This window comes from Pongo abelii, chromosome 6 (assembly GCF_028885655.2).
Source record: "Pongo abelii isolate AG06213 chromosome 6, NHGRI_mPonAbe1-v2.0_pri, whole genome shotgun sequence".
NCBI classification, from domain to species: domain Eukaryota; kingdom Metazoa; phylum Chordata; class Mammalia; order Primates; family Hominidae; genus Pongo; species Pongo abelii.
Window position 1 is genome coordinate 40,290,275 of NC_071991.2, and position 20,497 is coordinate 40,310,771.

A 20,497-nucleotide genomic window follows, 5' to 3' on the forward strand; every position below is an offset into this window, starting at 1 on the left:
TGAAGCCAACTTGGAAAATTCCAGGGAAAAGGAAATTTACTATGGGGCTGGAATAGCTGAGCCTTGGCTTGAAACATCCAGAGCTCAACCTGGGGCCCCAAAAGCCACTTGAAGGTCGACCTGGCCCCCAGGTCCTGCACAAGCTTTGCAGGCACAGACGCCCAAGCTTTAGGCAGGTCGCTGGCTTACAGGGGAGAAAATAGTCCCTGGGAGCACGAAGGAGGGACTCGGCCAGGCCCACCAAGAGGGAGTCCTTTAATAGAGATCGGCACAGACAGGAGACACAACAGCCCGGGCGCCCTGCTCGCACAGGCTGGGGCCCTGAGCCAACAGATGCAGTGGCTTCCTCCTCCCCCACCTGGGTGTGGGCCCATGGGGTGGAGACGGAGAGGTGGCTTTAAAAAACACAGCTGTACTAATTCTTCACTTTCACAGAGAAGGGGAACTTGGGAGCGCAGCCCGCTAGAGAATCTTTACACAGAGCTGAATCTGAGAGCCCACCCACCTACCTCGGCCGGGCCGAAGCTCACTGTCCCCCACCCACTGGAGGTTCCTCCCTGATCTGTCTGCACATGGGAAGGAGCAGAGCGCACAGGGAGACCCGGCTGTACAACAGGAACATGCTGGCTGGACAGCTGGCTCCCCTCTCTCAGCTGTTAGTGTTTCTACACTATGTACATTGTTGTGCTTTGTAGCTCCCCCACCCCGAGGCCTCTGCTTGAAGCTGGGGTGGGGAGAGGAACCTGACACCACACACGGCTGGGCTGCCAGAGCTCCAGGCCCCCAAGAGGCTGCCATTCAGCGAGGTTCCAAGAGCTGGACTGCTGGGCACAGGGGCCACTAGAGCCAAAGGCCCAGGGGACAGAGCCAGCCCTGCCAGATGCCCAGCTCTGCCCAGTGGAGGAGTTGTTGAAACAGAAGGATCAATGCTGGACGAGAAGCAGGCTGGGTGGGGGCAGGCAGGGGTGGAAGGACAAGGTGTGAGGCTGTGAGGCCAGGGGCGTGAGATGTGTATGTTGACAAAGCTGGACAGGGCTGGGCAGGGGCACCTCAGCAAAAACCGTTCTGCAGCAGCAGGCTTGGTAGAGGGAGGTGGTGAGGGCTGCCGGCCTGGGAGCCCCTCCAATCAAGCACAGGGCTGCTTCCAATTCAGGGGCAGGGCTGGCGGCAGAAGGCTCTGGCTCCAGGTGTGTTTTGGGGGAGGTTTGGGAAAGACCACCGGGTGTCCCATGGGGCTGGGCATGAAGGGCAGGGCTGTGGTGACATCTGTGAGCGTGTCCCCGCCGGGCTTGGGGTAAACACAGGATCAGTTGTTCTCAAACAGAGAGAGCAGGTCGTCATTGTTGTTCGTAGGGAGGTCGGGTGGGCCCAAGTAGGACAGTAGCTCATCAGGGTTGGTCAGTTCTGGGAGCAGCTGAGGACAAAGTGAACTATGTTAGCAGCTTTGGTCACTGACTGGCCACACCTGAGTGACCATCCTGTCACCACATCCCGGCCCTGTCTCCAGGCACAGTGGGGATGCTGAGCAGCCCCTCCTCACACACAGGCTGGGTGCAGGGCCCCACCATAGGCCTGCATGTGCTCAAAGAGGCACACGCCACCCCCTGGGACCTCCCTGCAAGGTTGCTCGGGGGCCAGAACAGCTCGCAACATGCTGTTCAATACCACTAGGAAACGGGATGTGAGGGAGTGCAGCCACCCCACACTCCCTCTGTGCATCAGCCTGTGTGGGGATCCCCACCGTGATGCCCCAAGGTGAATGCTGGTGGTGGAATTCCACACCCCTTGGATTTTCTGCTTGGAGCTGTTCTTCCTAACTTTTTTCATGTTGAACTTCAATGGGTTTCTATTATGGTCCAGGGACAGTCAGTTCTGTCTTTCATGTACTGAGCTTGCACTCCCATTCTACCTGTGAGTCAAGACCCAGGGCTACTGAGCAAATGGACAGACGAAATTTGACTCTAAGGACCGTGCTGTCAGCTTCCAGTGCAGTCTCCTCTGAGGACTCTGCGTCCACCCGTACGGAATCCAGGCCCCTCATGAACACAAATGTGGTACATCGCATCCCACCCACAGCTACCCAGGTATCTAACTCATGAACGAAAGCTGCATTTAGATGACCTTATCTGACCGGCTCTCTGAGGGGTCACTGTCTTCCCTTCCAGAATGCACCTGGAACAGACACACCACCTCTAGCCCTGGCTCCCACGCACTCCCCAGCATGGGGCCTGGTACTCACATCCAGAGCTGGTTCTGGGGCCTCCCCGGCTCCAGGCATGCTGGGGGGCCCCATCACGCCTGTGGCAGGACTGAAGGCCAGTTCGCCCGTAGGTCCTAAGCTCGCTTGGCCCAAGGACTGCCGGGACGCTGGGGGAGGGTTTGAATGGTGCAGCTGGGGACCTGGAGGGGCCCCAAGGTTGGAGGTGTGTAGTCCTGGTGTCCCAGGATTGTGAGTCGGGTCCAGGTGACCTGCTGGTGCCATCTGAAGACAGAGAGAAGAACTTGTTAAAACAGCTCAGGGGCTCCCCTGGGGAGACAGGGCCCCTTGGCCTCTCGGCATGGCACTGACCTGGCCTGGGAGGCAGGCGGTAGACTTCTCTGAAGTCAGGAGGCTGCTGGGAATGTCAGACTGGTAGGAGATGGGGGGTGGCCCCGGGGTGAACTCAGCAAGGGTTGGGGTGCTGGGCGTGGTGGGTGGGAAGGACTCAGGGAAAGTTCCAGGCCCCAGGAAGCTGGAACCTGTGAGAGGAGAGTCGGGGCCTGGGTGAGGGCTAGGGAAGGCCACCGCTGGCAGAGGGGCCAGGAGGGAGGCTGGCTGTGGCATGGGTGGGACTTGCAGTGCTCACCCACAAACAACAGCGGGTTTTGCAGAAGTCGCTATTTGGAAAAGGGCATTTCTTCTCATTGCTGCCAAGGGAATTGGCCTTGGGACATTCCTAGGAGTGAAGGTCTCGGAGGTTATAGGAATGGGAGCAGCCACAAACAAATGCACCACGCGTGTGAGGTGGGTCCCAGAGGGGGGCCCCAGATGGGGCCAGTCCTGTGAGGTGTTCCAGCCAGGAGCCCCTTAATCCAAACAGGGGGAAGGAAGAGTGGAGGCCCCACTGTCTGTTTCCTGGGACCATAGCCGAGACTGTGCCTTCACTGCCACCTCCCTGAGATGGGAAGGGCTGGAGGTGCCCCCGAGGCATGTTTTGTGTGGAAACACTGATAACCTAGGTGTGTGACCTGCACAGCCACATTCTTGCAGGTGAGGAGACTGATCTGGGGAAAGGAGCCATATGCCCAGGGTCATCTGAGGTTCAAGGCTAGCTTGCTGTACTTACCCTGGCCAGGGTAGTCGCTGGGGGCAGGGACTGAGGGGGGCTGCAGGGGGGCAAAGGGGGCAGCGCCGGGGCCCAGGGCGGCGATCATCTCCATCACGCTGGGCATGAGCACGTGGGCGGGGCTCACGGTGCGGCAGCGCTTCAGTGCCGGCCCGTCCGGCTCCTCCTTGATGTGCATGTCAGGCTTCACGGGCACTGGCTTCCAGCTGCACGTGGGGTCGATGGTGATCTCCTCATAGTCAGAGCTGGGCAGGGTCAGGTGGGGAATGGTTACCTCCTGGCCTGCTGCTGGCCCGGCACCCACTGCCCCTCCCAGCCCTGGGCTAAGTTTCCAGGCAGGTTCCCCCACTCAAATGCTTGCTTCCACCCAGCACCTTCCACATAGAGCAGGAAGCTGGGCCCAGCACCAACACTCAGGTAGGACACACACGCTGTCTCTGGCCTGGAATCCAGCCTGCTCCATGCCGGAAAGAGGCTGGAAGGCTGCACTTGGCAAGGGACATCCCCCGACACGTCCTGGGGCTGCCCTCCAGTGGCCACAGATGCGGGGATCACAGGAAGAGGATGCTTACTTCTGAATGTAAATCAGGATGCCCAGCATGTACTGGTCCACCTCCAGGCCCTCCAGCAAAGCTGTCTTGCTGTGGTGAAAAAAAGGGACACAGCTCAGAGACCTTGCACAACCTTGTCCTGGGCACAGGCCCTCTCATTTCTCAGCCCTGTCAGCTGTGACCCTGCATGAGGCAATCCTGTGTGAGGCAACTGAACAAGGTAACTCTGTGTGAGCTGACCCTGTGTGAGGTGACAGTACCAGGTGACCCTGTGCGACTGACCCTTGTGTGAGGTGAAAATACGAGGTGATCCTGTGCATGTGGTGACCCTGTGTGAAGTGACTCTGCACAAGGTGACTGCATGAGATGACCCTGCATGAGGCCACTCTATACGAGCTCTCTGCGCTGAGCTGCACAATCCCAGTCCATGCAGTGACTTCTCCCACCAGGCTCGTGTCTTTGATGATGTTGTTGGAGGTTTCACCCATGAAAGCCTCTAAAAGCACCAGCCCCTCCCCTATCACATGCTGCATCTGAGACTCACTTGCACACAGGACACCTCCAAGTCCCCCGCTCACAGTTGAGCTGCAGGTATGACTCCAGGTCAAAGCACTGTAGAGAGATGGGGAGAAAGTCAGTTTCTCACTGTGGGTAGGACAGGGAAAACCTGGTCACTCTGTAATCCATTTTCAGGAATGTGTGACTTATTTACATGCATAACTGAGATACTGCATGTACCAGGTTTTCACTGCAACATCATTCTAATGGATCAAGGTTGGGAACAGCCCAAACAGCTCTCACTGGGACTGGAATGCCATGTGGCCAAAGCAAGAATTGGGCAGCTGTGCTGACTGGGACCCACTTCCAGAACATGGTGTTTTTGTTTTGTTTCGAGACAGAGTCTCGCTCTGTCGCCCAGGCTGGAATGCAGTGGCTCGATCTCAGCTCATTGCAACCTCCGCCTCCCAGGTTCAAGCGATTCTCCTACCTCAGCCTCCTGAGTAGCTGGGATTACAGGCACACACCACCATGCCCCAGCTAATTTTTGTATTTTTAGTAGAGATAGGGTTTCACCATGCTGGCCAGGCTGGTCTCAACTCCTTGCCTCGATCCGCCCACCTTGGCCTCCCGAAGTGCTGGGATTACAGGCATGAGCCACCGCGCCCAGCCTCAGAACGTGGTGTTAAAAGAAGAAAAACGACAGCACAGAGCAGTTTGTGCAATAGGGACCACTATGTAACCACAGAGACAGTGGGCTGTGCGTCTACTTGTCCATACCCAGAGTATTTCTGCAAAAACAGACGCTAACGATGGTCACCCTTGGGGGTAGGGGAGGAAGACTGGACCCTGCAATCTTATGCCTTTCAAAACTTGAACCCATGAATGAAGCAGGCAGTAAAAAAGTTAGTAAAATGATAATTGTATTTGGAAGAAAAAATAGCCTAGTCTTGTGGGGGCCAGGCCCACCTGCCTCCTTGGTGTGGGAGGCCTGTCCTGTCAGCCTGACAGCCAAGGCACTCAGAGTTCACGTCTGTCCAGAGAATGACGCTGGTGTATCAACTCAAGATATTTCAGCAGCAGCAAATTCCGGCAAGACTCTGCAGTAACCACCTACCTGTATGTGGCGACAGTCATGACCTCGGGCGGGGAGCTGGATCCTGCGGAAGGTGATGGGGCACTTCAGGGACACCTTGATAGCTGTCTGCTCCACCCCGTCCTCTCCGTTGGGCCCAGGGGTGCCAGGGATGGTGCCGCTGCTGAAGTTTCGCTTTACTGACATCAACAAGGTAAAGGACTTGAGTAAAGGGTCCCCAAGATGGGGAGGTGTGAATGGGGATGCCAACGAGGCAGGGACCCAGTCACTGACCCACTGACAGCTCTGAGGGGCCACCTGGAGCTAACCACTGCCCCTACTGCAGAGCCACCTGTCCAAGGAGAAGGCCTGGTGTGACATGAGGAGGTGCCCACAAGGAGGACTGTTGGGCTTGAGCATGGGCCACACAGAATGGAGATGGCTGCCTGGCAGCTGAGGGGCAGAGGCCACTCACTCTTGGTGATGCAGTGCTCAGCAGGCAGGAGGCGCTTTTTGAGGAGGCCCTGCAGCACCGAGCGGACGGACGGGCGGTGCACTAGCTGCAGCACGAAGAGGTGGGACTGCAATACAAAGGGAGGATGTCATCGGGGGTACTTGGGCCAGGGGCCACCCTGGCCAGGTAAAGGGTGTGCTGGGGTGTGTGTGTCAGGGGCTGCCAGGTGGGGGAGGGACAAGGCTGAGGCCAGGGTGAGCTGGGGGTGAGGGGTCAGCCAGCAAAACTCCTCAGTGGCTTGGTCCAATCCAGCTGCCTTTCCTGGCCTCGGTGCCCTGCCCACACTTGTACCCATCTCTACAGCTGTGCTGGGCATCCTGCCGGTCTAACCATTGCCCAGTCACCACCTCTCCATGAAGAGAATCACCTCAAGTCTCCTTGAACGTTCCCCCTGCTTGCATATCCACAGTCACAGATGCTGGGTCTGTGTTGACATCTGCCACATCCCAGAGAATGTGGTGTGTGGCCAACCCATCCCCAAGGCCCTCACGCCCAGGCTGACTAGTGCACTCATAAGCCATGTCTTTCTCCTCTAGCCCAAGGGTGACCCTGATGCTTGCTAGAACCGGTAATGCTTGATCAGCTGGGGACTCCGAGCTCCATGAGCTTTCCGCATATCCTGGTTTCTCTTACATAATTAATGTGAGCATCAAATCTAGTCAATTTATTCTAACTGGAAAACAGCTAGGGTGTATTACTGGATCACTTTCCTAAAGGGCAAGGATGACAGTTTAAAATGGAAATACAAGGCAGTAACAAAGAGAAGCAATGCATTTTTCTGAAATAATAATGCCTCCACGTCCTGCTCTCCACCCCCCAAGGGGGCACACATGCTACAGCAGGCGGTGGGCAGCAAAACAGCAGGCGGAGGCATGATCTGATGATGGTGCTGCAGCCCGGCCCGCCCATGTCCTGGCTCCGCTCCCACTGCGCCGCTGGGCCAGGCCCCGCCCACACCCCGCCCCACCCCACGGCACCGCCCCCTCGGCGCAGGACACGCACGCAGCAGCAGGCGGTGACGGTGATCTGGATGGTGTTGCGGCCTGGCTGGCACACATGCTTCAGGTAGAGTGGCTTGTGCGAGGTCTTGTTGTCGCCACGCTCGATGGTGAGCGGCGTGGCATTGACGCTGACCTGCACCGAGGCTGGCCAGTTGGTGTTCATCTGCCGGTCCTCGTGGTGGTAGCACTTGAATTGCAGCTCCAGGTCAGGCCTGCTTAGGAAGATGGGTGGACACCCAGAAAACGGGCCCTGAGAGTGTGGGAGGAGGAACAGAGCCTCGTGGGGGTCAGGTGGGGGCCAGGCGGAGCTCACCTCATTATCAGCGTCTTGTAGACTGAGTCTCGCAGCTGGAAGACGTGGTTGCTTACAGCCAGGTTGTGCTGCAGGCGGAAGGGCTCCAGGACCACCCCATCGCGCACAGGGAAGGTCAGCCGCAACTCGTCACAAGGCCCGCTTCCTGGGAGCAGAGGCCACTGGCTGTGAGCTGGGTTGCCCCAGCCAGAGCGTCTTGTGCCACTCAAGGAGGGCAGCGGCTCCCCAGCCACCTTCCCAGCAGGGACCTTGGTGAAGGGAGCCCCTCCTGTCAGGCACTGCTTGGCAGGCCTGAGTGGTGCCCTGCGGCTGGGGCCACGGGCAGCATCTCTCCTGAGGCCTGGGCATTCGGTCATGATGTTCTGTCTTGCCTCCTGCCTCAGCAGCCCAGCCCAGTGTCCCCTAAACCATAATAGGGGAACATGTCCCCAACCCAGACAAAAGGTGTTTCCAGTGCTTTCAGAGAGACTGGGAGGCCAAGGTGTGTGAGGGCCTCCTGCAATTGCCCTACAGCTCCGTTTAGAGTTCTGCGATCCCAACTTCTGCTGCTGTGGTCTCCCTGGAATAGGCTTCCGGGGTTCATAAATCCCCTGAAATTACATACAACATTTTGTGCGCAGGGGAGAGAAGAGCCACAGCCTCCTTTGCAAAGAAAGCCACAAACAGAACAAAAAGGTGAAGGCTTGGCACTAAGCGACTTGTCTTTAAGAAGATGGAATCCTTGGCCTTTTTTTCTTTTTAAGACAGGGTCTTGCTTTGGGACCCAGGTTGAAGTGCAGTGGCAAGATCATACTCACGGTAACCTTGAACTCTTGTGCTCAGCCTCCCAAGGTGCTGGGATTACAAGTGTGAGCCACCACACCCAGCCCTTTTCTTAGGGATATGGAAGCCACCACCTGTCCCCCAAGCTCCTACAGGACTCTCTGGAGTCCTGTGATTCCCCCATGCCCACCCTGGCCTTGTCACCCCGTTGTCCCAAGAGTGGACAGACTTACCAGAGGGCGATGAGTGCAAGGAGTTGAGGTTGGGCTTGAGATCAGGCAAGAAGGGAGACTTGACCTCTTGGCTTGGTGACATGTAAGGGACGCTGCTGCTTGGGGTCATGGGTGGCGTGGGGTTCCCTGGCAGTGGGGAACTGGGATAGCCCGGGATGGAACGGGTAGGCTGTAGGGTTGAGCACAAACAGTCAAGGCAGATTGCCAGGGTGGATGGGAGTGGAGTCTGTTCACGGCGCACCCACTGGGAACCATGATAATAGAGGTGGACAGGAGGCAGCCCCACGGGTGCCTGCCCGGTCGCCCTCTCTCCATATGCCCACCCGGTGAGCCTCCCGGCCCATCCTCCCGGCCAGGCCCCCTACCCCACTCAGGCCAGGTTGGCTGTAGCTGATGCTGCCCCCGTTGAAGCTGGCGCCCTGCCCGTTGAACTGCTCTGTGGGCTGCGGGAGAGAAAACTGCATGCACCTGGGGCTCCAGCCTGACCCCTGCCGGGCCCCCTGGACCTGACCCTAGAAGCCCACCATACATGGTCTTCTTTACACTCTCTTGTATTTTCCAAATAATCTACAAGTAACACTACTTAAAGCAATCATAGCCACAGAGGAAAATGATCAAACAGGTTGGAGGGGCTGAAAAGACAAAGGCACGCTAAGCCCTCCTCCTCTCCTCCCCCAAGCTGCACCACCCAGCACACCCAGGCTCCCAGAGAGGTGCGCTCTGCCCATGTACCCAGAAAGGGTGCATGGCCAGCAGCGAGGGCCTGTCCTCTCACTGGATTTCTCTGCAGCAAGCAGAAAGAATGAGGACACTTTTCCGTAAAGAACGTTCAAATGTTTTGGGTGCCCGCCTGCTGTTCCCTGCACGGGATACCCCTGAGATGTATGACTCTTGTAGAGGGTCCTTTCAGAACTGGATCCCAAACTCCAGGAGCAGCTCCTGCACTGGTCAGAATGCCCCCACCCCACACCCGCCATCTCCTGTAGAGCTGTGGTCCATGAGCACACATGGACCTACACATCCTGCTGGCCCGTTTAGCCACCCTGTCGCTCTCGAGGACAGGACTGCCCCAAGGTCCCCTGTCCCACAGCACTCAGCATGGAGCCCAGCACAGGGCCTAGAGGAGCCTGCCCTACCTTGTAATGCAGTCCCGTGGGGCCGGGCACGGACAGGGACTGGGTCATGCCCTGCTGCAGGGGCAGCCTGTGCCCAGGGTAGGAAGGGGAGGGGGCAGGGGGCTGCCCAGGGCTGGGCGCAAACTGGGCGGTGCTGGGTGCATACTGGCCTCCTTGCAGATACTGCTGCCCTGGATACACCTGAACAAGAGGCAAAATGCCCGAGGGGAGAAAAAAGGCATCAGGGGAGCTGGTTCCAGAAGGAAAGTGGAGTCTCATGTGTGGCAGGGTTGGGGGAATGGAGATTTCCTGGTTCCCTTGAAGATCCTGCTGTGACACTGTCAGGCACAGGCAGTTCTCACATGCAGAAGCCTGTTTTTTTTTTTTTTTTAAATTTGAGACAGTCTCACTCTGTCGCCCAGGCTGAAGTGCAGTGGTGCAATCTTGGCTCACTGCAGCCTCCACCTCCTGGGTTCGAGCAATTCTCCTGCCTCAGCCTCCCAAGTAGCTGGGATTACAGGTGCACACCACCACGCCCGGCTAATTTTTTTTTTTTTTTTTTTTTCTGAGATGGAGTCTCACTCTGTCACCCAGGCTGGAGTACAGTGGCGTGATCTCAGCTCACTGCAACCTCTGCCTGCTGGGTTCAAGCAATTCTCCGGCCTCAGCCTCCCGAGTAGCTGGGACTGCAGGCGCCCGCCACCACGCGCCCAGCTAATGCTTTTTGTATTTTTATTAGAGATGGGGTTTCACCATGCTGGCCAGGCTGGTCTTGAACTCCTGACCTCGTGATCCACCCGCCTTGGACTCCCAAAGTGCTGGGATTACAGGCGTGAGCCACCGTGCCCGGCCTAATTTTTTGTATTATTAGTAGAGATGGGGTTTCACCACATTGGCCAGGCTGGTCTTGAACTCCTGACCTCAAGTGATCCACCTGCCTCAGCCTCCCAAAGTGTTGGGATTACAGGCATGAGCCACCGTGCCCGGCTTTTGCTTTTTTTTTTTTTTTTCGAACAGGGTCTCACTCCTGTTGCCCAGTCTGAAGTGCAGGGGAGCGATCACAGCTAACTGCACCCTCAACTTTCTGGTTCAGGCGATCCTCCCACCTCTGCCTCCCAAGTAGCTATGACTACAGGCACATGCCACCACACCAGGCTAATTTTTGTAGAGACACGGTTTCACCATGTTGCCCAGGCTGGTCTCAAACTCCTGAGCTCAAGGGATCCACCCTCCTTGGTTTCCCAAAGTGCAGGGACTACAGGCGTGAGCCACCACGCCCGGCCAGAAGCCTGCTCTTTACCACAGCTCTAAAGAGTGCCTGGGTGAGGGAGTTGGTACCCAAGGCCCCAAACTAGGTGACCTGGACACTCACCTCAGAGTAGGTTCTCTTGACCCCCTGTCGGGGCAGTGGCTGGGCCTGAGGAGGCCCAGGATACCCATGTTGGGGCAGACGCTGCCCTGCATACAAGGGTGTCATTCCTGCTGCCCGGGTGGGGTTCATAGCCAAGGGGGAGAGGCCAGAGGGGCCCATCACCCCTCCTATGCCAGTGGGGTTCATGCCAGCGGGGACACTAGGCCCCCGGGGACCTCCATGCTGCAGAAACTGGCTGTTAAAAGACTGTCCGGCCCCCATCTAGGAAGAGAAAAAAGAAGAATGGTCCAGATCCCACCCACAAAGGGCTCCAAAAGATAGGCATACCACCCATGTGGGCACCATACCCTTTCACAAGACACCCCAGAAACCTCTCCCCTCAGACCCTCACTCCTTCCCACACATCTCTCTTTTACTGGCTTCATGAGCCCTGGCATATTCCATGCTTGTCCCTGGAGCCCACTGTCTGGCTGAGTACCTCCTCCCAGGCCCTCAGGCTGGCTGCCACATGGGAGGAGCTGCTGAGGGGGGCTCACCGCTCCATACTGGCTCAGCTCCTGGCTCTGCTTCTCCTGGAGAGCAGCCACGGTGGCTGTGGCTGTGGCGGTGGCAGTGGCTGCCGCAGCAGCCACAGCCGCAGCAGCTGCCGCTTGTGTGAAGTCAGTGGAGGGTCTTGCAGCATGTGAAGGGAGGCCCAGGCCCCCCGGGCCGCCTGCATACCTGCAGGAGACACAGGATTGCCACGCTGTCTGCGTGGGCTCATGAGGGCCAGGACCGTGCTCACCCCAGAGGCATGCAGCACCCAGGGGGAGCCCATTCTTTCTAGACCCTCCACTACAGCTGTCAGGAAGCAGAGAGGGAACGTCCAGCTGATCAGCGCCACAGTTCTGAGGTGCCTGCCAGATTGATGGCTCCTAGCATACCTGCCAGGTGAGGGGACTTGCTTACCCGGTGGTGAAGCCGGGGGCCCCAGGGTAGCCCCCGCGGCTGTACACGCCTTGCTGCACGTAGCCCTTGTTGGCGCCGCCTTCAGCAAACGCCTGCTGTCCCAGGCACTGTGGGGAGGTCAAGGCGGAGCTGCCCCCTGCCACACCAGGCATCATGGAGCTGCCAGAGGGACTCCCTGCAGGGCCCATGGGGTTCCCCAAAACCTATGAGGAAGCAGGAATCACCAAAGGGAACCAGCCAAACAACGTGCTTCATGCAGCAGCTCCAAAGTGCTAGAAACCAACAGGCCTGGCAAGTGGGTTGGGGGAGACAGGGTATAGCAAGGGAAGCAGGGAAAGCAGCTGTCCACAGGTAGGTTGGGGCATTTTGTGAAGGCTAGGTGAAGACAGGAGAAGAAAATCCCACAGCAGGTGTGGAAAGAGAACCAGTGTCCAAAGACTTAAGGAACTCAGGAGGCCCCATCCTCATGTCATGCCTCAGCCTCTCTGTCCTCACCTCTCAGCCTCTTTGTCTCTCAGAGCTCTGAGGAGGCACTAAGCACTGCCAAGTGCTGGGAGGCTCTGTCTGCTCAGGGGTGGGGCGCCAGTGGGTGCTTACCTGGCTCTGTGTCGCGTTGCCAACTCCCCACACAGTAGTGACCACGGACAGCGATCCAGCCGGCTGAGTGGCGCTTTGTTGCCAAGGCACAGACTCGTATGCGAATGAACCATCACTGCAGGGAAAGAGGCTGCTGAGGCCTGGGTCAGGAAGCCATTGGTGTCCAAGAGTCTAGGATCTTCCAGAAATGCCACCCCCAACCCCAGGGCCTGAGGGGTGGGCAGAGGAGCCCACACTCACCCGTGTGGCGCAGGGGGCAGGGCAGGTTTCATGGGGTTCATGGAGTTCATTGGCAATGGAGCAGCCTACAGGCCGGGTCTGACAGTTTTTATCTGGAACTCAGTTGCTCTGGCTGCCCGACAGGAAGGAAGGGATGTTAGCTGAGATGCAGCCAGGAGACCCTTTCAGCAGGGTGGAGGGACCCCGGTGCCAGCAGGCCCCACCTCTTTCTCAATAAGGGACCCCTGGGCTCTGATGGCAGGCAAGGCAGTGGAGGGGCCTAGTACTGACCCACCCCACCCACTCTGGTGAGGGTCTGCCCCCACAAATCCAGCCTGGAGGCCAGCATGAACCCTTTCTGACCCAGGCCCTGCCACCCAGAGTCCCTGGATCAACCCTAAAGATGGACTTCCTGATTCCAAATACTTTCCCCACTCTCCCGCCCACACCAAGGCCTGGCTATCCTTATAAAGCCAGAGACAATCCTAGCTACCCCGTGGAAACTGGGGTTTAGAGAGGAGCCAGTAGTCAGTAACCCCACAGAAGGCCCTGGGGTGAAGGACAGGGGGCCAGTGGAGGTGAGGAGACTCCCTCCTCAAGGTCTTGTCTACCCTGAGTAGCCCAGCTAGGGGCATAGGTGATTCTGGAGGCCAGGGGCTGAGAAAGCCAAGGAGGAGAGCGCAGGGGTGCAGGGATCACAGGAGTGCAGTGGTCAACCAACAACTCTCCATCCCGGCCTTGGGGAGCGACATGCAGGATACCTCCTGAAATGGGGTGTGGGGCCAGTAACCTGGGCTCTGGCTAGCAGCCCCTCCCAACAAGAAGGCCCTCCTTAGGGTAGTAGAAGGGCTCCAGACCAGGGGACCTCAGAACTGACCCAGATTCCACCAAGTGGGGGCTGCCTGAGGCTGATATGGTCATAAGGGCCAGGCAGGCAGACCCAATGGCCCATCCATGACACCCCCAGGAGAGGGCACGGTCACACAGCACAATAGATGGAGGGTGGGCACCCACAGACCTGGCAGGGACTGCGACTTGGCCAGTGTTTCTAAGAAAGGGGCTGGGGGGACACTGAAGTGACTCTGCAAGATAGGGCTGAGTGGATACCAGTGACCTGGTGCTCAGGACAGAGCAGCAGAGGGGGTGTGTCAGGGAGGACGCTTGCAGGACCACAGTGCTGGCACCATGGGACTTCTACGTGCCACGCTAAGTTTGCTCTCCCCATTTAGTAAACAAGCCACGGAAGTGACCACACCTTCAGGCTGCTTCCGAGTGCCACGCCTTCCAACACTGCCACAAGCAAGCCCCTTACCAAAGCAGGCCCAGACATCCCCTGGGGGCCTGCCCCTGGACTGTCCCTGAAGGGCCCTCACTGGCACTACCCTGGGTCCTGACACTCCCAGGACCACCTGCCATGTCCACCTCTGCCTGCCTGGGCTATCCACAGAGGAACACTGGCTGCAGCACAGGAGAGGCCGCTTCAGCTGTTTCTCAGGAGTCCCCAGGCATGCTCGCCTTGGATACTACTCCCTTTTAGAGCCTACAAGGCTGCCACACACACAGACATGCCACCTGAGGTGTGCTGACCACTGGTGCCATCCTGCCATCGCAGCACTCACATGACCTCTCCCTGCCCCAGGAGAGGGTGGCCCCGCATTCATCTAGGCAGCCATTTCTTGTGCTGACCGAGAGCCTCACCAATGGAGGTAGGAACAGCCTCACCCCTCAAAATATAGACCTGGAGATTCTGAGGGCGAGCTGTGTGCCCAGGGCCCCAGAACAGGTGAGAAGTAGAGCTGAGCTCTGCCTGGGGAGTCTAAGCATGTGGCCTTTCACTGGATCTTCCCATCACCGAGCACTGGGACTGGGGGGTACCAATTAGGGAAGAGGGAGAGGGCAGTGTTCTGGACTTCCTCACACCCTCAGGGGAGGCAAGACTTGATTCCCGGCCCATAGGCTCCTCCCCTTGCTCCCCCAGACCAAGTCCTGCCCAGGAAGCAGGGGTGAGGAAAACCAGGGGCTGATGGCTCCAGAAAGCTCCAGGCACCTGGACTCTGGGCAAGAACAGGCCTGGGAGCTGAGATGGCCCAGCCAGGCAAGGTAGGGGTGGCAATCCCAGTCCCATAGCCTGACTCAGGAATAGTGATGTTGGGGGACAGAGGAACCTGCCAACAGCCAGAAACTCCTCCCCAGAGCTGCTGGGTGGGGACTTGAGCAGCCATACACAGATTTTAGGACTTAGAATATAGATATGGTAATCAAAACTGTGTGGTACCAACAGGGGAACAGAACCATGGGCCAACAGGTGAGACCAGAGCATCTGAAATTGATTTGCACAAATAGGCCCAAACGATGTCTGACAAAGGCGCAAGAGCAATTCAAAGGAGGAAGGACAGCCTTTCCAACCAATGGTGCTGGGACAATGAAGCAACTGGGCATCAAAACAACAAACAAAAAACACCTAAACTTCACACCTTATACAGAAAGTAACTCAAAATGGTTTATAGATTTAACTGTAAAACATAAATCTATAAAATATTCAGGAAAATACATAGGATAAAATCTTTGCGATCTAGGCCAAAGAGCTCTTAGACCTGATACCAAAGGCATGATCCATAAAAGAAAAAAAATGATAAACTGGACTTCATCAAAATTAAAATTTTTCCTTCGTGAAAGGCCCTCTTAAGAGGATGAAAAGATAAGTTACAGGCCAGGAGAAATATTTGCAAGCTGCATATCCAACGAAGGACTAGTATCTAGAACATATAAAGAATTCTCAGCCAGGCACAGTGGCTCACACTTATAATCCCAGCACTTTGGGAAGCCGAGGCAGGAGGACTGCTTGAGCCCAGGAGTTCAAGACCAGTCTGGGCAACAGAGTGAGACCCCCGTCTCCTCAAGAAATTTAAAAATTAGCTGGGCGTGGTGGCATGCACCTGTGGTCCCAGCTTTTCAGGAGGCTGCAGTGGGGGAATCACTTGACCCCAGAAGGTGGAGGCTGGGGTGAGACATGATCATGTGACTGTACTCTAGCCTGGATGACAGAGTGAACCATGATTTAAAAAACAAAACAAAACAAAAAAAGAATTCTCAAAACTAAAAAAAAAAAAAATTAAAATTAAAAACTCCAATTAGAAAATAAGCAAAAAACACAAAGAGACACTTTGCCAAAGAGAATATACAGATGGCAAATAAGCATAAGAAAAGATGCTCAGCATCACTAGTCAGTGGGGAAATGCAAATTAAAACCACAGTGAGATATCACTATACATCCATCAGAATGGCTAAAATAAAAAATAGTGACATCACTAAATGCTGGCAAGGAGAAACTGGATCTCTCACACATTACTAGTGGGAATGTAAAATGTACAGCCACTCTGGAAAACAGTCTGGCCGTATCATATGGAACTAAGGAAGCAGCTACCCTACTATGACCCAGCAACAGCACTTGTACACATTTATCTCAGAGAAATGAAAACTTATGTTTACATAAAAACCTGTACACAAATGTTTATAACTGCTTTATTTGTAATAGCCATGGAATGGAAACAGCCCAGATGTCCTTCAATGGATGAATAGTTAAATCAACGGTGGTACATCCATAGCCTGGATGCAATATAAAGGAATGAACTACTGATATATGCAACAACCTGGATTAATCTCCAGAGAATTAATGCTCAGTGGAAAAGCCAATCCCAAGAGGCTACACGGTGTACGATTCCTTTATTTAGCATTCTTGACACACCAAAATTAGGGAAATGGAGAACAGATTGGTGATCGCCAGGGGTTAAATGTGGGGGTAAAGAGAAAGGTACTAATCTCTTCTCCATTTCTATAATTTTGGCAGGAGGAAGGTGGGCGTGAATATAACAAGGCAACAGGCTGGGCACCGTGGCTCACACCTGTAATCCCAGCACTTTGGGAGGCTGAAGTGGGCGGATCATTTGAGGTCAGGAGTTCGAGACCAGCCTAGCCACCATGGTGAAACCCCATCTCTACTAAAAACATAGGAATTAGCTGGGCAAAAACTAACCAGGCATAGTGGTGGGCGCCTGTAATCCCAGCTACTCAGGAGGCTGAGGCAGGAGAATCACTTGAACCCGGGAAGTGGAGGTTGCAGTGAGCCGATGGCACCACTGCACTCCAGCCTGGGCAGCAAGAGTGAAACTCCATCTCAAAAAAAAAAAGAAGGCAACAGGCTATAACCTCTTTACTGTATCAACGTAGTGTCCTGGTGCAATGTTGCACTAGTTTTCCAAGATGTTACCATTGGGGGAAACTGGGTAAAGGACAGAATAAATCTCTCTGTGTCATTTCTTATAATGCACATGAATCTTTAATTTTTTTTTTTTTTTTTGAGATGGAATCTTGCTCTGTCACCAAGGCTGGAGTGCAGTGGCACGATCTCGGCTCACTCCGCCTCCCAGGTTCAAGCGATTCTCCTGCCTCAGCCTCCTGAGTAACTGGACTACAGGTGTACACCACCATGCCTGGCTAATTTTTGTATTTTTAGTTGAGATGAGGTTTCGCCATGTTGGCCAGGCTGGTCTTGAACTCTTGACCTCAAGTGATCCGCCCACCTCGGCCTCCCAAAGTGCTGGGATTAGAGGTGAGCACCACCGTGTCCAGCCAATAATTTCAAAATAAAAAGTTTAATTACAATACAACTGCTACCACCAGCCTTCTGTCTCCACAGAACTGCTGTGACAATCCTTCCCCACCAGAAAGCTGGTTGGGTTGGCTGGCCACTTTGCTGTCCCAAGAAGAACAGGGAGGGAATCTGGCAGGCAAGCAGATGTGCCCCTCCCCCGCCCCTGGTCAAAGGCCTCAAAGTGCAGGCAGCACTCCGTGCAGCACTGCCTCATTTTAGGTCACCTAGGGAAGCAGCTCCCCAACTGCAGCACATCAAAACCAGCTTGCAGCTGGTGATGACAGGCTGCCCAGCCCCACCTGAAGTCAGTAGGATGGGCTGGGGCCTAAGCCCAGAATTTCTAACAAGTTTGCAGCTAGTACTGCTGCTGGTCCAGGAACTGTAGTTTGAGAGCCTCAGATCTAGGAAATGCAGTGAGCTGGGGAGAAGGGGCACAGGGCAGGTACAAGGAGGGGAGGAGCCCACAGCAGGCTCCTATGTCACATGAGCCTGGGGAATTCCACCCCTGATGCTTCTCTGCTGTGGACAGAGACCACAAAGATTTCCAGTTCCCTCTGAGCTTACTCTTCACTGCACAGGGGGATTTCCTGCCGACCCAAACTCATGCCTCTGGTCTCCTCTCTGAGGACAGTCTCTCTGAAAAGACTTCCAGTCTCCAGGTCTGGTATCCTTGACCCTGTGCCCCTGATCATAGGGAAGTGTTCTGCGTTGTGTGTGTGCAGATCCTCTTCCCATCTCCTGGCTTTGAGTCTGGGTTGGGAACAAGCCTGGAGCCTTGAATCTGGATCCCAGATCACGCAAGGCCGATGCCCACCAAGGGTCTTAGTGCCTGGCGCTTTCCTTGTAAACTAAGTCCAGCTGGAAGCTAGGACCCCTTGAGAGATGGACAAGGTCAGTCTAGAGGGCCACAAGCCTTTCTCGGGGGTCAGATCACATCTTCCTCTAGACAGAGTTACCGAACTCACTACCCAGACCTCTCTTCCCCGAGTGTCCCAGAGTAGCTGCACCCCCAAGTCTCCTGGTTGACTTCCTGAGCCTTGTTCCATGCCACCTCTCTGCCTGCCTAGTCAGCTAGGAGCAGGACCAGCAAGTGGGCCCTGTGGCAGGCAACCCTTCTCAATAGGTCACAAATCAGGACTCACTGTCTCCAAGATTACAGGGTCAGGATCCAACCCAGGTGACAATGGAGTCAAAGGGTCTTGAAGAAATGATGGCTCTGGAATGGGGCAGGAGCGGGGTCCTTGGTAGCAAAAAGTGGGGTACTCACATGTGCAGTAGCTGAAAGTCCTGCCCCCTCTACCTGTAAGGCCACAGTACTAAACTGTCTTAAGCGTGGGGCTAAGTCAGGATGCAGAGTTCATCAAAAAGTCCAGGAATAAGCAATGGCCCAGGCATAAGACATTTCAGTGAACAGCTGAAGGGACAACCTTAACCTGGCATCAGTTTACAATGTGTAAGATGGATATCTGGTGGCATCCTAGGACTGAGGACACATGACCACCTTCATGTCATCAGCCCTTGGGAGCTCAATCCCAATAATCAGGATGCTCCCCAAACATCTTAGGCCTGTCCTTCAGAAATCTACACTGGCAACTGTCACCTGCTTGTTCTCTTCATTTACACTTCCAGCTTGTAACTATCCCCTGGGCATGACAAGGGCTAGAGGTCAGTACCCCTGGAAGTTAAGATTCCTTCACTTCTCCTGTTTCCACACTAAGCATCAAGGGATGCCCTCTGGTTCTAGCTTGCCAGAACTTGGTGGTGAGTCTGTGTCCATCCTATCCGTAATCACCACGGTCTCAGACCAAGTCACATGTTCTGTGTGTGTCCCTGTGAAATCTGCGATGACATAAATTAAAGACACCACCATGGATATTCTGTAATACTGGAAAGAGGATACCCTAGGGAGAAGGAGAGGCAGAACACTGCAGGGCAGAGGGTCCAGGGAATGGGAGGAGAGACAGGGTAGGTGGAGGGGTAAACAAGGCACCGGGTGGGGGTGCCACGGTGAAGGACACCTGGCACTAGGGAAGACAAGGCACCTCAGGGGAGCAGAGCATCCTCACGCCTGAGCTTCACTATGTCCAGTTTGGAAAGGGGTGTCCCCATCAAAACTGGCAGCTGGGGGCTGGCAGCTCAGCGTCGTTCAGCCCAGGAGCGGAACAGCTCCTCCGCGAGCAGGTGACGGCCTCAGAGGGCTCCCACATCGCCCTGCTGGTGGGCACGTAAGTAGGAGCGGAGGGGCGTACCATGTAGGTGAGACTGCCTGGCCCCAGAGCTAGGAACGATCAGGTTGGAGCGAAGGCCCGGCCAGCCTTCATCGCTCAGGAGAACCCCGAGCGCCGCTTACACCCCTCGGCCAGCCTCCAACAAAGACTCAGGGGAGGGCTGGACGACCCTGACGCCCACGGGGCCGAGCCTGCCCAAGACCACGACGCACGCATGGCAGGTGCCGGCAGGTGGGCGGCAGAGCCTCGAGCCCCAGCCCAGCTGTGAACCCTACCGTGGCGCCGCAGCGAAACTGGGGCGCCCCGGGCGACCGGCTACACCTGCCCGCCCGCACCTGCCGGCCCGCACCTGCAGCACCTGCCCGCCCCCGCCGGCCCGCACCTGCCCGCGGGCGGCGTTGCCAGGGGCCACCCCCAGGGCCCCGCTCACCTCCGCCCGGCCTGGCCCGGCCCCTCGCCGTGGCGGCCCCCGGCCCGCGCCGCTCCATGCGCTCAGCCCGCCCTCCGCGCCGCCCGCCGCCCTGGGGCCGCCGCCACCCGCGCCATCGCGCCGCCGCCCGCTCCGAGGGCACAATGGAGCCGCCGCCGCGCCGCTCATGCATATGCATGACGCCGCGCAGCCGGCCCCGCCTCCCAGGCCAGAGCAGCAGAGCCCCGAGCCGGCGCTCGGGGCGGGGGCGGCCGCGAGCCCGAGCGGCCCAAAGCGGCAGGGTGGGGCCAGGGCCGCAGGTGGCTGGGCGGGCAGGAGACGCAGCCTGATCGCGACCTGCGCCCTCAGCCCCCTCCACACCTTTCCGAACGCGGCGTCGGCAGAGCCACCGCGCTCTTCCTGCTCGCAGTCCGCCGGGAGCGGGGCGGGGCCGGGCGGCGGAGGCGGGGCCAAGACGCCGGGGCGGGGCCGAGTGGAAGGCGGGGCCAAGGTGCCGGGGCGGGGTCGGGAGGAGGCGGAGCCAGGGGGCCGGGGCGGGGCCAGGGCTCGGGGTGGGCCCCGGCGGAGGAGGAAAGGAAGAGTGAGTCCTTGCCCTTCCCCCATCCGCCCCGCCGGCGCCGCCTCTGCCTCCAGGGAGTCCATTGCTCTGGCCCGGCGGGCGGGG

General features: G+C 56.8%; 1 protein-coding gene across 11 annotated transcripts; it reads right to left on the reverse strand.

Moving 5' to 3' along the window:
• Window positions 1–235: 235 nt before the first annotated feature.
• Window positions 236–20,289, reverse strand: ZMIZ2 (zinc finger MIZ-type containing 2). Of its 11 annotated transcripts, none has more exons than XM_009242815.4 (19): window positions 20,194–20,289; window positions 12,546–12,657; window positions 12,306–12,420; window positions 11,709–11,911; window positions 11,297–11,480; window positions 10,761–11,021; window positions 9,410–9,589; window positions 8,639–8,716; window positions 8,274–8,442; window positions 7,279–7,423; window positions 6,967–7,177; window positions 5,926–6,031; window positions 5,493–5,650; window positions 4,422–4,489; window positions 3,899–3,967; window positions 3,327–3,571; window positions 2,570–2,739; window positions 2,240–2,482; window positions 236–1,414 (listed from the first exon to the last, which is right to left on the reverse strand). In XM_009242815.4, exons 2-19 carry the CDS (start codon window positions 12,593–12,595, stop codon window positions 1,307–1,309), a joined length of 2,763 nt encoding a protein of 920 aa, XP_009241090.1. In that variant the 5' UTR covers window positions 12,596–12,657; window positions 20,194–20,289; the 3' UTR covers window positions 236–1,306. The 11 variants fall into 11 exon arrangements, 10 of the variants coding, with proteins under 10 accessions (XP_009241090.1, XP_063582071.1, XP_002818033.1 ...); XM_063726001.1 differs by having other exon boundaries at window positions 11,709–11,815; window positions 20,194–20,272; XM_002817987.4 differs by lacking the exon at window positions 20,194–20,289 and adding an exon at window positions 19,834–19,979.
• Window positions 20,290–20,497: the final 208 nt, after the last annotated feature.

Bases quoted from the DNA above. Each gene is read 5' to 3' on its own strand.
- ZMIZ2 (XM_009242815.4), bottom strand. From the start codon at position 12,595: ATGAACTCCATGAACCCCATGAAACCTGCCCTGCCCCCTGCGCCACAC. The intron at 9,590-10,760 runs GTGAGTGTCCAG...CCTCTTGTTCAG, and splicing joins TCAAGAGAACCTACTCTGAG to GTGTATCCAGGGCAGCAGTA. The intron at 8,443-8,638 runs GTAGGGGGCCTG...TCAACCCTACAG, and splicing joins GCCAACCTGGCCTGAGTGGG to CCTACCCGTTCCATCCCGGG.